At 42.7% G+C, this 17,117-nt stretch overlaps 1 protein-coding gene across 2 annotated transcripts in view; it reads right to left on the bottom strand.

Moving 5' to 3' along the window:
* Positions 1-2,779: 2,779 nt before the first annotated feature.
* SLK (STE20 like kinase) overlaps positions 2,780-17,117 on the bottom strand; it is a 377,115-nt gene continuing 362,777 nt past the window's right edge. For both annotated transcript variants that reach the window (XM_086922732.1, XM_086922733.1), the window contains one exon: positions 2,780-5,807. In XM_086922732.1, the coding sequence (XP_086778858.1) occupies positions 5,664-5,807 (144 nt within the window). In that variant the 3' untranslated portion in view covers positions 2,780-5,663. The remainder of the gene's footprint in view (positions 5,808-17,117) is intronic.

Raw genomic sequence — 17,117 nt, 5'->3', positions numbered from 1 at the left:
AGCTTGCTTCAGTCTGTGTTGGTGTCAGGGGTGTGACACTTTGGCTTTCGGCATTTGAAAAATCCTAGGTTTGAGGTGACTCAGATTCCCTTCCACCTCAATTTAGGACAGTCACTATTAGTTGGAATTGTCGACCTGTGTGTTTTCGTAATCCGCATGGTCAGACATCAGGGCTAGGAGTCTCTTTTCTGGGTGGTTGGCTCTTTCCCAAGCATGCATATTTCCCCTCTGACTCCTCACCTGAGCTTATTTTGGATATATCTACTAGGAGGGGAAACAGCAGTGGTTAAGAGAAATTCTGGACCAGGGGATATCTCTTCCTAATCTTTAGTCTCCTCACTCCTTATGCATACTGGTGTCCAGTTCCTCTCACCGTGTCCGGGTACCCTTTCATTTGATGCTGGTGAGTAGAATGGGGAGTTTGCATTGGGGACCTCATGGTTTTGGCTGCTCTTCTCCTGAGTGTCGATGCCCTGACTGGGATGCTCAATTCGTTGGCACCACCTCCCTATACCCTCCCCAGAGCACTCTCCTGGGTCTTTCTGGCCTTTCATCCTGAGCCATACCAATGCCTCCGTACCAGAATTGTGTTTAAGAGTGAGAGTGCATCAGTTTTTCTCTGTGCCAGACTGGCCAGGGTGTGACCGTTGTAGAGTTTCAGATCTCAGCCCTGGCGTACCTCCGTTTACCTATCTAAGATGAGTCAGGTTGGGGGATGGAGAAGGGGGAGTCTATAAGTCCTCCGCTCTAGCCTCGGTTGCTTTCCTGCCCTCTTACTACTCAGGCCAGAGCCACCATCTTCATTCTTCTCTTGCCCGACCGTTCTGTTAATTTTCCTGTAGCAGCAATGGGAGGGTGCTCTAATGCACTGCCGGAGAAACGGTTGCCTTTTAGCAGTCTCAGGATGGTTTTAAGCCTTTTCATTCTTCCATGGGGTCGTCAGATGGTCTCCTGTCCTTGCAGAGCTACCAGGTGGAGGGATTTGAGGAACAGCCATTTATGCACCATCTGGCCAAACTCCTCGTAAGTAAACATTGGGCACAGACAGACACAATCACACACTTGAGTAAAGCAGGATTTGTCAAATAATGCACCCTGAACATTATCAAGATGAACTTCAATTATTCATTCCATATATCAAGTGTGAGGAAAGAAGGCACCCACTTCCGCATTTTGCAATGAAATTAACATCTGTTCCAAAATAAGTAAGTAAGACAAGATGAAGATATGGGCTGAAAAGATACCAAGGATGGCAAGTAGAATAGCCTAACACTTTCCTGAAGAAGGGTAAAAGGAGAGATGTAGTAAGAAAAGCTGTGTAGTACACAGAAACATACACAAGAACAAGCCTTTGAAAAGCCCACAGGCAAAGGTGTGGGATTTAGCATCTAGAAGCATAATGCATTGGAAGGCACCCAAACCTAAAGTAAAAAACAAAGGACACATGGCAGCAACTGATAGCATTACACACCAAAAGCAGAGAGAAAGCGACCTGGCAGCATACGACAGTACAAGGCACCCAAAAATGAGCACTGTACAAGGTCACAGTACTGGTCTTACATTACAGTTTTAATTCCATATATGGTCCTTATCTGCTAACACCAGGTACTACTTTATTTTTGCATAAATAAGGTGTCATGAGTATATGAAAAGAATACAACACACAAAACAGTTTTGGCAATACATCGTTCTTATTAATTATGCATTTTTGTAGTGGTTCGGATTGTGCAAGACAGCTGCCTCACATTAAGTACTAGCTCACTGAAGTAATTCACTCATGACTGTATGTACTTTGCAGCAGCACTAGAGGCCATTACTAGCTGTTGCTGATTGTGCAGAATGTGCACTTCTCTGTCCAGTTACTGAAGATCAGTTGTGTTCAGCACAAACTGGCAACACATTTAGGGCCTTGTGTACAATGAGGAAGGTAGAAAATCAGTTGGGGTCTTTGCCCGCTAACTGCAACCTCTCCTGCATACTCCGTCTATGAGTGTTTACTTATGTTTCGCTTATATAAACCAATTTTGTTTTTAAATTAACATTCACTTAAATGCGCAGTGTTTTTACTTATTTGGCAAACTGATGCCGAGTTATCTGAGTACATCACCATCTGAGTTATACATCTTTTACAGTAGTCCAGACTGCCATACATCAGCAATCCATAAGTTAAAAAGATACAAGAGAGTTAGATCCACCAATGATTAAGTAGATCAATGTAAGACTAACAGATATACTCTGCAACAATGCCAATATAAGATGGCCCTAGCTAAGCCAATAAGTCTGGCTTGCATTTTGAATCCTGGCTAAAATATTTGAAAAAGCCGGACACAGTGAAAAACACAAAATATTAAGGACTTCTTTCTATTTATAAGCCATCTATGACAAATAATGTGTGATGGTTGTGTACTTTTGAAATGCAAAATATTCCCTTATACACTGCAATGCAAGCACTCCATAAGGAGGCCATATGATGTACGAAACAGCCAACAGCATGAGGTAAACAGTCCTTTTTGGGAGAAATCAAAGACCACTTTGAGTATTAAATAAACAGTAACAACAGATTTTCCACACAGCTGCCCTTTCAAACAAAACCTAAAAGGAGGTTGACTATTGTTGGGACTGTTAGGTGTTCATTATCGTCAGCATTGTCCCTTACATGCAATTTTAGTAATCTCAACTAACACAGATACATTTTTGCCGGATAGCATCAATAGTATCTAAACAAAGAAAGCTAGGCAAACATCCTTCCTCACAACAAGGAAAAATACAAAAATACAAATTCAATGCATCAGTCTGTATACTTTATTTACAATAATCATTCAAGTTCGGCAGATAAAGCCTTGATATCAATATTTAATTATATAAACAAAGTTTGTGCTTTTACATAAACTTCACTGTGATAAGGGCCAACAACAGATCACCACTGTCTTTCCAAACTGAGCAAACTGTTCATATGTGAATCTTTACATTCTACCAATGTTGAATTTTTGATGGTCTCTTGTGTACTCATCTTCATACAAAGTGCGTCACCATGGCTAATAATTGCATAACACCTATGTAGTTTTAACTGGAAAGGTCACAAGATATGAAATCTTCATTATTCCAATGTATAGTTTAAAAAATCGTAAACCCTTAGTAAAAAAAAACAAATATAGCCAAACATTTACAGACTGCTTTATGATGCACGATTTCCAACAATACATTTATGAATTCCCCCTGAATCTGAATGTTTTTACATTTCATAAATGATGTCACTCCAATCTTAAAAATGGTAGTTAGGAAACGTTTCTAAAAATCTTGGTATCAAAGATAAGAATGTTTTCAAGGTAAGCAAAACAACAACGGATGTATGAAGTTAAAAGATGACAAAACATTGCTCACCAAATGAGCATTATGATCTATTGAAGTTCAAATATATTTTATTTGAAGACTTGTTATTTGACAGAAGAATAAACTATTTAAAATATCTGTATCTAATTCTAAGAATTTCTCATAGCTTAAAATATAAAACACAATGAATGTATTTTAATAAAGTGTATGTTCCAATAGATGCAAGTAAAAAAGATAAAAGGCCTTTGAGATTCCTTATCATAGGATTTTACAATATGTGTTAAATGGAAAATATTCTGGTTGATTGTTAAGTTAATTTACAGTACACAATAAATGCCTGCTAAACCACTTGGAATTAAGGCTACTTTTCAAAAGAGGTAAATATGAATAAAACTGGAATTGCAAACCAAAAGTCTGTATTCCCATGAATTTTTATTGTAACCTAAGGACCTCTGCAATAATGGAAAGTAACCAATCTATCTAAAAGTGATTAGAGTCCTCGTGTTGGTTTTCGCTTAACATGTTCATTTTAATAAGGTATACATTTTAAGTAGATTAAAAACTTTCAACAATGGGTCTAAAATGGGACAAGGTGGATAAAATAAAAACAGGAATAAAAAGAGCTTATGCAATTGAGTATTTAAATTAAATCTATAGCCCTGAACTAGGGAGCAAACCTTTCCGAGAATGATGAGCATATTAGAGTACAAATAGGAATACTGTTGATATGACTTTGATACATTCTAATCCTTGAAACAGGAACACATTAAAATAAACTATACTTTTAACAGTGAAGACTTTACACCATATTCACAATATTAATATTTCAGTTTTAACCGTTCATCTCCTTCAATCCACCAGGGCTGTGTAGACATACTTGTATCTAGTGAAATTTAAACAATATGATCTACATATTTTTGGTTATGGAGGGTTTATAATCATCTTATTTTATACGGGTTAAATAAACAAATCAATCAATAAAATGTGACACTTATCAGTTGAAATGTGTTCATAAAATCTGATCACAATTCACTGCAAGTAAAGTAATTATCTAAATCAAAGTATCAGTAATTTTATGGAATGAAATAAAACAAAACATGTTTTTCTAATAACTAGTAATATGCTTTTGTGTAAAAAAATAAATTAAACAGTATTTATGAGAAACAAACGCCTAAAGAGTTGTCATTCTGGGGAGTTTTAGGTTGCTAAAACATAATTAGGTTTTTAAACAAGTTGAAACTACAATGAGACTTGCTTAACTAACAATTGATAAACTACACCAATCTGTTTAAACATCTCCCGAAAACAGTATTTTGTGAATACTAGAGTACTGCACACATTCATTACATGTAGTTCAATAACTGTAAGACCTAAATGGACAAATCAAAAGTATTGAGGAAATATATGCATGTGCATAATTGACTCTAAAGAGCATGTTCAACAGTTTGTATAACTGTTTGTAATACTAAATATGAAAGACCTAGGATAAGAACTCCTTTTACCTCTACATATTTTAGTGCAAAATTAGGGTTTAGGGAATTTTTTTACAACAAGTGGGTAGCAGCAGTGTTTCAAATGAATTTACAGTAATGGCAAAGCCAAAGAAACAGCTGAAAAAAACTATGAACCAAAACAGCTCACAGCTTCCAGAGCTTGATTTGATCACAGAATTAAAATAGAAAGAAAAATCCTGGAGCACTGAACATGTTTCAGCTGCTCACTTCACTCTGACATATTCAAAAGAATTGGCAACACATTGGTTATAGTCTTGAACCAATGATAAGATACTACGTTTAGCACAGTGTTTGCAGAATCATCAACAGTATCAATATATTTTCAGACCAAATCGATTCCCCTGTACTATAATTGAGCATTTTCCACTTTTGTACGCAAATCTTACTCAACACAAATAAATGAAACCTGAACATAGAAGATGGAAATATTCTCAAGATTACAAAATACTGACATATTTTGATATTTCAAACTCCGGCTCGATAGGAATATAATAATCCTATCCAAAATAGAACCTTCAAAACAACTTGAATTTTTTTTTAACTTAATTTCTTTTTTCCTAGACAGCCTAGTGATCAAAAGGATATGGAGAAAAACATTAGGATGTTAACATTGTTAGAGGTAAAATGTATTATCAGTCAAACAAAGTTTCTATACACTTTTCCAAATGCACAAGAAAACTAAAGAATGATGCCTTTACTTTACTCAACTGAATGTTTGAGAGATTCACGTTCCTCTCATACAGGCTGAGTAAATGAAGAGAAAATGCTGAATAAGAGAATGGCAAATATATAATATAAAATTACACATTTTAAAAGTTATCATCCTGTGGAGTGAAGGCTGGGAATTGGGTAGAATTTAGATATTCTGCTTTGTGTTGAAGGGTTAAGGCATTCCGATTCGCCACTCATTTGGAAGAACACTTCCTGTTCCTGAAGTTTCCTAGCAAATTCCTCTTCAAGGATCTGGAATAAAAAGAATATTCACAGTAAAAAAAAAAACAATAAAAGTACGCTGTGCTTGTTGGTTTAGAAATGGCAGTAATCTGTTGCCCTGACTAGTAAGGAATCTGCGTTATAGTGAATTTGCAGGATATAAAGGCGAGAACCTTAGATAATTGACTTCTTATTCAATTGAGGCAGTGATGACGGCAGCTATACTAAGCACTGAATAACTAAGGTATTTGTCCCTGAATTATTTGTTGTCCTTTAAATTAAATATTTGTACTATGCATTTTCACCAATTTTGAAACAGAACCATTTGCCCTTGAAGCATTTTCGAAGTAATAAAAGAATAATACTCCACAGTATTCACCTGGTTGTCTCTTTACAGATCATATGATTTATGTTGTCCTGCATTCAAGTGTTATTTCGGAATATTACATGTTGGATACTTCAATAATTAAGATTCAATATGAGAATGATATGTAACCATGTATGCAAACCCTACAATGCATCACATTGTAGACTCCAGCTGAGATTAAATTCATGAGCAGACACATCTATTACAGTGAAATGTGAATAGAAATAAAGATGAAAAGCTTAGTAAAGTCAAACTAACAAGCCTAATATTTCTATCCACCAGAGAGGTGAGTTGTACATGACTATAAAACACAACAAGGTGGCTACAGGTAAGTGGCATCCTCTTCTTCCAGCATGCATTGTTCTAGATCATATGCTTTGCAGTAATTTTAAGACAGTGCCAAACCCCAGTAAACGGAGGGAGACCGAATGTAGAGGTGAGGCATTCTACATGATTTTAAAACTGTTTGACCCAATTCTGCTTTTTTTTCTACGGTGTATGTAAACACTGTAATGTTTTGTGAATGTGTGAGCAGATTACCATACTGCTGTCTTGTAAATATCCATAAAAGTGATGCTTCCAAGGAAATCCACGGTGCCCATTTTTTTAATGTATGAGATGTGCCTTTGGAATATCAATAATTTACCTGTTTGCTTGGGCATAACAAACATGAATGTGCTGAAAGCAGTAAACAATCCTTCCTGCTATGCTGTTTTTGGAACTAGGCTTTCAAAGGTGTTTGGATGCAAACAAGACAAACTTTGTTTCTCACAAAGGTCTAGTCCTAACTATGCACTACTTGATAGCTACGTTATTATCTAATTAATGCAATGCGTTTATTGTCCTACTTGTAGGATTTTAAAACAATATAGGCAGTTTAGTGAAAAGGTGATACCACCTATGGAAGAATTGTAGATAAGACCACATTGTTTTGCGTACCTGTATTAATGGTCCTTCTTACAGCATTTTTAGTTTATTGCATAAGGAAGTGGCTACTTTAAAGGTTCCTTGTTAACGCTTGGTGAGAGCAAGAGTGTAGCAACTCAAAATGAGGACCTGTTAGCCTTGTAAGTACAACGTTAAGGTTCCAAGTGGTCACAGGGGATAACCTAGGTGACATAACTCTTCTGACCCCTTCCATTAAGGCTTTGATGACAGGAGTTTTACAATGAGAAATGATTTATCTACTTTGTAGATAGTGAACCACTGCTGATAACTGTACTTGAATCTAAGTGTGGACAAGACTTGCTTTCTTTGTAGGGAACAAAGCATATTCATTTATTCGCACGCAAGCCCCTATTCTGGACCAACGAGCTCCTTTAAGATTTACCATGCACTCTGATGGTAAGTTCAGCTATCCAAATTCAGGAGCCAAAAATGCTAGATTGAGGGACTGTGGACTAGAGTAATACATCTGATGGTTATGTACTGTAAATAGATAGGGCACAGTCTCCGTTTCCAGTGTGGCTGAATAGCCAATTCAAACAACTGGGTATACCATACTTGTCTGGCCCATGTTGGAGAATCTAAGAGCTAGGTCACTGGTGCTTGTTGCAATTTACATAACACTGCAGGAATCAGTAGGGAGAGGTAGAAAACCATATGCAAATATCCCGGACCAGTTTATACACAGATCATTTATCTGCGATTGGGGGTATGGAAACCTGAACGTGAAGAGTGGGCATTTTTGTTTTGAAATGTAACATACAGATCTGCCTGGTGTGCGCCACATCTGAAATTACGAAAATAAGTTCCTGAGATTTAGCTACCACTCGTTTAACTTGAATGCAGATTTGCTCATCAGATACAGTCATGTATTGCCTGTGTTTGGAAGGTACTCCTCAAGGGGACGTATTTGGTGAATGAGAGTGTGCCACATCTGGTGAACAGCTTGAGGCAGGAGTAGGAAGTGTATCAGTTGCTGCTTCTGAATCTAATGTTTGTCATGCTTTTGGTTTGTATTTATTTTCTTTCTAGCATGTATATCTGTGCCAGAAGAACGAGTTACTTACCTTTGGTAACAATGTATCTGGTAGAGACATAGTCTAGCCGCAGATACCTTAACTTAAAATATCCCCAGGCGTCAGACTGGATCCAGAAAATCTTTTGCAGCTGCACCTCTGTGCGCCGGGTCGGCGCAGCACGGCTCCGCCCTGACGTCACCCACGGACGAGACATCAGCGGAGCCACATATAGCCCCCCCCCACCGCCGGCGCGCTGATGTCAGTTTTCATTGGAGAAACAGTTTTCATTGGAGTCACCATCAAAAACTGTGAAAGTATGGAAACAGTGTGAGAAAAAAGGAGAAAAAGAATCTGAATGGTGAGAAGATAGCACCATAAAGAACAGTGCCAGGCACTGTAAACTTAAAATCAGTAAATGGAAAGAGCAGAGCACCGCTCTGAGAAGTAACCCCGCAAAAGCGGAGGCTAACCCCCCCCACCCCCCCCCCCCCCCCCCCCCAGAAACAGAAGAGAATGTGAAAAAACATCATGGCAGACAACAGAAGTTGCCAGCCATAATATACAACTGTGAAGGGCAACAAGTCCGAAACAGGGAAGCAACGGCAATCAACCACAAGTCGGCACCAGAAAAGGATGCCGTACCCCTTATAAGAGATCTAATACTGAGGCAGAGCCAATAGCTTCAAATGAATGGAGCGTCGGGGAGGTAGAGACCCCAAGGCGATGGAGAAAAAAGGGCACAAGATACAGGAGTTTACCGCCCATAGTGAGAAAGGCTGTAAAAGCAGGTAAAACAGAATGAAGCATTCTGGAGAGGAGTGAAAGATGTCACTTTGCAGAAAGAAAAGCCACCCAGAGGGAGGCGAATGCCAAAAGCCCAACCTGAAAAGGTCCTCGCAGAACGGGGAGGATGGGTGGGCGTTAAGGAATCTGCGGCTAGACTATGTCTCTACCAGATACATTGTTTCCGAAGGTAAGTAACTCATGCATCTGATAGAGACGTCTAGCCGCAGATTCCTTAACTTAGAATAGATACCAAAGCCATTGAGGAAGCAGGTCTGCGGCCGAACCCCACCAAGTTCCTGAGAGAACTTAGTTGGGAACAAAGTGACATAAACAGTGCCATCAATCAGGTGACTAAACAAAGTGGGGACAGCAATGTCAGCACAGCGAACACCAGACCATGAAGCTCTGAAGAGAGCGGAAAACAATGGGAGGCAAAGACACCCAAGCCGGCAAGAACAGCACAAAAACCCCCTTGTGTATACCGGGGTGAGAGAAGGAAAGCAGAGCCAGAATGCCCGTGCTGAAGTGAAAGTTCAGAACTTTGTAAAGAAGTCCGAGGGATCCGGAGGATCAGATGTGTCGACATGAAGCAAGACCAGAGGACAAAGCAGTATGACAGAGTGAGCGCATACCGGTTGAGCAAGCAGTACAGTGGAAAAAACACTGAACCTGCACCTGCAAGATACGTGGGGCAGCAGTGGCCCCATGGCTAGTAAGTGCCTGCATTACCAGAAACACACCACACAAGCACTGCAGTATGCAGTTACTCCTGCACAAAAACATTTGAGCGGGCGAATGGCAACAAGCAGAGGCACTCAGAAGAGAACCATAGTAAAACTGGTATTTACATGGAAGTCAGGAGTACCCCTAAGTATACAGTGTGGACACCAGAACCACACAAGTACAGGGAAATACCCATGTAGGGGAGTGAGCTGCCCAGAAGCGAAGCACACAGCCAGGAACGTAAAGAAAAAGCGAGATGGGGGAGGGGTGCTCCGGCAAACCGGACACACTCATTAGAGCTCGCACCATGAGCAAACCGGGACAAAGTCCACAGACACAGCAGCAATGGCCTTGCATGCATGGCCCTGCTGCGAGAAGCACATACAGAAGATAAGGGTACGCCATAAGTACCAACAGCCATACGGAGCAGAGCTGGATAGAACCATGTCTAGACAAGGAAGCAACATCAGCTATTCGTACGGAAGGAGCCATGGTTCCACGCTAAACAGACGAGTAGATGGAGCAACCAAAGTAGAAACAGTCGGGACCAACGTCATGGTCCAAGGATGTACAGACAGAACTCCCCAAGGCAGCGAGCATCCTTAAGGGAACACTGCCACTGAGAGCGTGACAGCAGGGACCAAAAGAAGAAGCATGGAAAACACCTGCACTAAAAGCAGAAGAGGAATAAGAAAAAACGTGTGCTTGAGAAGAGTCCAGAAAAGGAGGGCACAAGGCTTTGTACAGCATAGATGTGCTTGGGGAAGATGCCACCGCCTATAGATGTGTCCAGACAGAGCTGAAGGACGAGAGGCACTACAAATCTTGTAGAGTGGAGGGTAGACCCAGTCACCGCAGAAGTGGATAAAAAGGAAAGTAGGCACCCTATAACAGCGAACACACCATGATGCACTCACAATACGCGCTGACACTGAAAGAAGTGCCGCGCAGCTCTGCATATTGGGGAGCCACACTACCAGGCCCTGCCCTGGCACTAAACGATAACAGGGCGTCAGCCGCAGAAGAACTGTGCCAGAACGAGACAGAATAAGGTGTCCCAAGGGACAGTGGCTGGCGACAAGGAGAGCAGCCAACAGTGACACAGAGGAGCACAGCGAAGCCGAAGAAACACCCCTGGGAGAGGCAGAAGCCTCACGGTAGTGAACATGCAGAGATGTATTGAAATGAACGTTTTCCTTAGAATCAAGTGCGAGGAAACTGCGATTAATGTGGCAAGGCCACCTTTCGCTCTTCCCATCCTAGACGGGCTAACGTTTGTACAAACAGTTTGAAAGCCGTTTACAAAAAAGGGCTTAGTACACCATGTTTCTTGAATTAAGATGACCATGCACCCATCTAGTGTTTTCAACCAATCCTCTTACTAATCTTATTTTTTTTATCCCAGCAACGTTCCAAGTCAATGATTAAAAGCTCACTGTGGTATGTGCAGGGGCCATTAATCATTGAGTTTATAGTGGGTGGGTGTTCATTATTACCGGGTGTGGTAGTGATATTCAAAGCCTCTAAATGGGCGGTAGAGTTGGATTAACATATTCCAGATTGATGATGTGGCCATCAGCCTTAATACTATACACTTGCTCTTCCCTGACATTTTCTTCGGTTTGTGTTGTTGAGTCAGTGTCTGGCAGACCATGGTTTATAGGGTGGCCCATATTCGGAGGCACATGTTCAGCCCTGTCCTTTCTATGTCAGTCTATTTCGCAGCATCTTCTCAATGGTAAATACCTGTTATGCAGGGGCAGATGTGAAGGAAAATTATATCTCATGTTTACGTTGGTATTGCTGTGGTTAGGCCTATTTAAAAAACCCAAAAGGACAGCCATTATGTGGTCAGTGTTATCAGAGCAATTCTCTATGTCTTTATTCGAAAAGATTTTCAGCAATTCTCCCACCAATGTACTGCTTCGAAAATTAACCCCTACACAATCTCCATTACAAGATTTTCTAGATTTGCCCACCCAATTTACTCTCCTTGCCATAATGATGTCCTGATATAATATATACGCCCAGACATTAGAGTTGGTAGAAATCCAATGAACCACTTTATTCTGCATTGTGTCGTACTTTTCTCTCCGATTTGTAGCTAATTTCGGGATAATATTTAGAATAATAACATATGGGGTTGCCTCAGGTGGAGGTTTAGTTGCCGCTAGGTATTGCTGTCTTCTTCAGCAGTTCTGTTGCTCTTGGTTGGTATCACAGTATTAGGCTCTCTTGTGGGGTGAGGAGTATCTTCTTTGTCTAACCCAGTAGCTTGCATCGACTGGGTTATCAGAACATCCTTCGGTGTTTTTATATTAGTTATCTCTCTTTGAATTACAGCACCGGTTGTAATAACAGGACCCGATTTTCCTTTTACAGTGTCTTGAGCTAGCTTTAAATGGCAAGATGTCTTGCTTGTAATATTAGAGGGTAATATTTCGGCGACCATATCTGTTAAAAAAGCCACATCTTTCTGTAGCAGCTTGATTTCAGACATTAAACGTATTTCGATACTGTCCAGTTTACCATGTAGTTTCTTAAATAAGGTCTCAAGATCTTGGGGCTTCTGCAGATTACTATCCCCTCTGTTCATCTCTGGCTTGTTCCCTCCTCTTTTTTGATTGGGTTTAGATTTGGTCTTTATTATAAGCTTTGTTGGTAGCTTCTCCACTGGGCTATTGTCAATTAATACCGGTTGTTTCTTTGTTTTTGCCGGGGGGGATATTGGGAATGTAACGTCGGTTAATGCAAAGATCTCCAAAGATGAAGTTAAACCACATGGGTTAGAAGATCTCTGGTCGTTTGCTTTACTAGGTTCATTTTCTGCAAATGTTTCTAGCTCCGTGCCCTTGCCGCTTGTGTTGCCCTCCGATACTAGAGGATCAGTCCCACCTTCTGATTCAATCGCCTTTAAAGCGTCATCAAGTGCAGTTTTTGTTGCTGCCAATTGCTCCTCTACATGAACAATTTCACTATTAATGAGACCAACAGTATTTTTTAAGTACTTTGTTATGGGTGCACTCTTCGTGGACATTTTCCCACCTTGCAATGGTAATTTCCTTTTACCCATGGTGGATCAATATGTTAAGTTATAAAACAGGCAGATACTGCATACATTTCTCTTACCGGAGTTATCTGCTTCTACACAGCCAAGGGGGGTGGCCCTGCACTACCGCGTTTGGCCACGGAAGGGGCCCACCCTTGGACCGGGCGCGTCGAGCGATGCGGGAGCCTTTGCCGGCCCTTAAGCGCCTCCTGGCGCGTGTAATACCGTCAGAGGCGGGCGTGCCGCTTGGGCTTCTGGGCAATGGAGTTTCCTTCCTCCCCGTTCGCTGTGTCAGTGGCAAGCAGCGGTAGCTTGTCCCAGGTTAAACCAGCAGAGTTAGTAGGTACAATGAGCTCCTGCGCTGCGGGAGCCCTCGCCGGTCCTTAAGCGCCTCCTGGCTTGTGCAATACAGTCAGTGGCGGGTGCGCAGCTTGGTATTCTGGGCAATGGAGTTTCCTTTCTCCCCGTTCGCTGTGTCAGTGGCAAGCAGCGGTAGCGTGTCCCACGTTAAACCAGCAGAGTTAGCAGGTAATAGCAGGGAAAGTCAGTGAGGCACGCAGCTGGCCCAAGCGCAGGCTCAACCTCGGAGCCAGACCTTGAATGACAACACTCCCTCGTCTCTTCAGATGACATTGACGGATGGGGCGAAGTCGAAGACCTCTTCGACTTCTTACTCTTCTTGCGCTGTGGGACTTGCACAAAGACGACTTGGAGTGCGGTGAGGATCTTGGGCATTAACAGATCCCGGGACCTTCCTCTCAAACAGGATCCAGGAAGTCGTGGCGTTGCACTTCAGGCAGCAAAGCGCTTGAGGTGAATAGAATGGCAGTCAGCACAGGTCTTCGCTTCGGGGTCGCGCTCAAGGCAACAGACCTTTCTAGTGGACATACCGTCACATAAGGAGAAAAATCTCAAAAAGACTACGACAAAAAGTGAAAAAAGGTCAGTCAAAAACTGACTGGGTGTAGCTCTTTCTGGATCTTCGCTAACTGGCGTGGAAAGAAAAGAACTGATGTCAGCGCGCTGGTTCAGCACCTATATAGGCATCCTGCACCTCAAATCCGGCACAGACGACACTGACATGGAGCCAGTTAGCACCACCTACAGGAGTGCAGAGCTACTGCTCAAAATTATCCAGATACAGTCTCACGCCTGAGGAACATCCTAAGGTAAGGAATCTGCGTCTGGAAGTCTCTATCACATTGTGAATCCCAACAAGCAGCAGTGGTCTATGATTGATTGTAGCCAGCCTCCCTTCAAAATCCAGTAGCTGGTATCACAACCCACTGAAGGTATGCTGTGACCCCCACCATCCCTTTCATGAACACCCAGAGGGGCACTGGTGTGCCAAAGGGGAGGCAGCAAATTGAAAATGATTCTGGCCCATCTCTAAGTGCAAGTAGCATCTGTCTGACTGGAGGTTGGGTTCTGCATGCCCAAAGCCACCATACACTCGCCTGGAACAGGGCAGTCCGAACCAGGGCCAGCAAGACTATCTTGAATTTGCCCTATGCAAGAAGGCATTCAGAGGGTGAAGAATTAAAATACCTCAGTCCTTCTTTAACATGAAGAAGCCAGTCCAGATTACCTTAGCCAGAACCCTCCCTATGGTTCGTTTGGCCATAAGAGCCAGCACTTCTTGGAGCAACATGGACATGAGGCTTGGAGGTGGATGTGGATGTTTAGGAGACTAGGAAGTTTGCTGTCCTTGATGGCTTAGAATTTGTTTGCTTGATCCCCATCCCCCAGACCCAGAAAGGATTAGAGTGACTGTTGCGTGGGCAGCAGGCTTTGGAGTCGGGAGTACAACAATCCTCTGGAGTAGCCTTCAAAGGGGCAAAACTGGTGAGCATATTGTTTTGCCAGGTTAGAAAGACCTAGGAAACACAATGACCCAGACTTTGAAGTGTTGCAACACTGAATCGTTCTTCTTTACCATCACAGACAAGATCCATAAAATGGCATGTATGTCTCCAGAGAAGACTGTGGATCGCTTCCAAGTGTGCGTCCTATGCCCAAGTTAGGCCAACTGCTCTAAGTAAGCAGCCGACAGGGTTTCTTTAGCACAGACTGGATAATGTACTTTAAGAGGTCCTAAATATCCAGCTTGCACTGATTGACCAGAGGGCCGTGATGGCTGGGGAAAACATCCAGATCCAAATGTCTCAATTAATTTCAACTCTCTGTTAGAAAAGAGGACCAGACTACAAAGAGAGGACTCTCAGCCAAACAAGGGTGCTTCCTCTGAATTTTATGAAGTGCTTCTTTTTTTGGAGATGTCCTCTTATTCCTCTGCATCAAGAACCCTTCATCAAATTAGGCGGGAAATGTACTCAGGGGCCTTTTGGTAAGCAGTCCATCAACGTGGGAAGAGGAGGGAAGACCTTTACATACTATTAAGGAAAATGGGAGTGGGGCGAAGCGGTGGAGCTTTGCAGATGGATTTTGAGCATTTGCATGCATCAGGGTAATTAAAAGGGAGAACCATGAACTCTGCTCTCACCAGATGACATGAAAGAAACCACTCATCACAGTCAATACAGATCATATTTCGCTCCAATATATAAACAATGCATTCACCTCCACTTAGGTTTTCAGTTCTATTACAAAGGAGGGCGGCATGAAACGCCCCCCCCCCCCCATCCCGGCTGACTTCGGCCCTGGGACTCGATCCTCCACGCCCGGTCTTGAATTAATTGGGGGAGGGGAGGGAAAGACATGTGGCCTCCCCCCAGGCCTATTTTGACCCTGGAGACCCCATACCCCGGGGCCTGGCCACTTGATCTGGGTGCCGGGGTGCCCACCCAAGGTATTCAGTGTCCACTGGTGGGGACCATGGGGGGAGCCTCAATGCCCCTGTAGTCCTGCCACCTCTAGCAGGAGCCGGCATAGCTTCCGCACGGCAAGGAGTAGCCAAAAATGCTGCTACCTGTGTGAAAGCAATTCTTTCATCTGTTTTCCTAAGTCCGCTCCCAGCAAACGGGAGAAGTTTTCCTGCTCCTGCCCTTTGCGAGCATACTTACTGTTTACTCTTGCTTGTCACAAGAGGTCATCGAGAGAGCAGCCATCGATGTCCCGCGGGTGGTCACCTCGGGACATAGGAAGCCGGCCCTGGGGGTTGGCAATCCACAGGGTTCTTAATGGCTCCCAGAACAAGGCAGCGCACCCCCACCTTTCTTATTCTAGGGCATGCCCCGGGAAGGTGGTGGTCCCTGGAGCTGAAATTGACCCGAAAGTGGGGCAGCCTCCCTCCCCTTTCAACATACAGCCAGGCCCTAGAGAGGTGGTGGTTACTGGGGCCATAAATGGCCTGGAAGGGTGGCCCCGGCTCCCTTCATTACTATTTTATTGGCCTTGTTTTGTGGAGATGGAGGTCCCTGGGGCTGTGAACAGACTACAGAGCGGGCCACGTACCTGCCCTCTTCATATAGAGTTGGCTTGGCCCCGCGGAGGTGTTGGCCCCTGGGGTCCATATCGGCCAAGGGGAGGGAGGACCGCATGCGCTCCCCTCCCCATAAAATATATTAAAATATGCCCTGTGACCTAGCCTACTCGGGGGCCCCAATACAAAGAAGCGAAGAATTACAGAGATTCACCACAATAATTTAAAAAAAAAAAAAATGCTTTTTTGGCCCTGGTGGGATCCCTAGCACTAGGCCTAGGGGGGTCAGGGGATTTCTTCCCTGCCCCTTCTCTTTTTTGTAACCTTTTTATCCGAAGATGGCTGCCAACTCTTCGTGGTTGAAGTGTTGGCAGCCAATCTGATATCTGCATGAGATCGGTTGGATACGCAGAAGGTCTGCATCTCTAGATATACAAATTTGTTTATCTTCTAAAATCTTCAAAACTACTGAATGGATTTACACCTAATCACAAAAAGAGCTTTCTAGACCAAGTACTACCTACCAATTCCGTCCAGCGGTGCGAGCTGTAGTTGTGTCTAAAATCTCTATGGAAATTAACATGGGAAAAACATTTTTAGACCCGCCTCCTCTTTTTCTCAGCCCTTGCCTGACATATCACCCCAAACCTTTCCATGTGCAACTAGAATGACCGGAACACATTTCGTGAAGATACGTCAATCGGCGCCAAAGATCTAGGCAAAACTAACTATTACTACCTACTGGCAATTGTCAGTAAGAGATATATATATATTTATATATATATATATATATCCAAATTTTTCTCTTCAAAAAAGAACAGGGAACTCAGGGGGTCTGCAGAGATTTATTCATCCTTCTGCGGCATGACCCGTTTCGGCTAGTATGCCTTCTTCAAATGCCAGTAACTCTGGTGCTCTCTTGTGGTTTTATATATCTCAGTTTCCTAGTTACCACCTTTCAGTCACCACTTTCTTGCATGACAAGTGCTGCAACTCGCAAGGGTGGTCTTTTGCATACTCTGCACACCTCCCAAAAGGAATTGGTGCGCACTCAGAATTTGAGTTTAGA

This window comes from Lissotriton vulgaris, chromosome 5 (genome assembly GCF_964263255.1).
Source record: "Lissotriton vulgaris chromosome 5, aLisVul1.2, whole genome shotgun sequence".
Classification (NCBI taxonomy): Eukaryota; Metazoa; Chordata; class Amphibia; order Caudata; family Salamandridae; genus Lissotriton; species Lissotriton vulgaris.
Note: the sequence above shows the minus strand (reverse complement) of the source record. Positions and strands in the feature narration are given on the sequence as shown.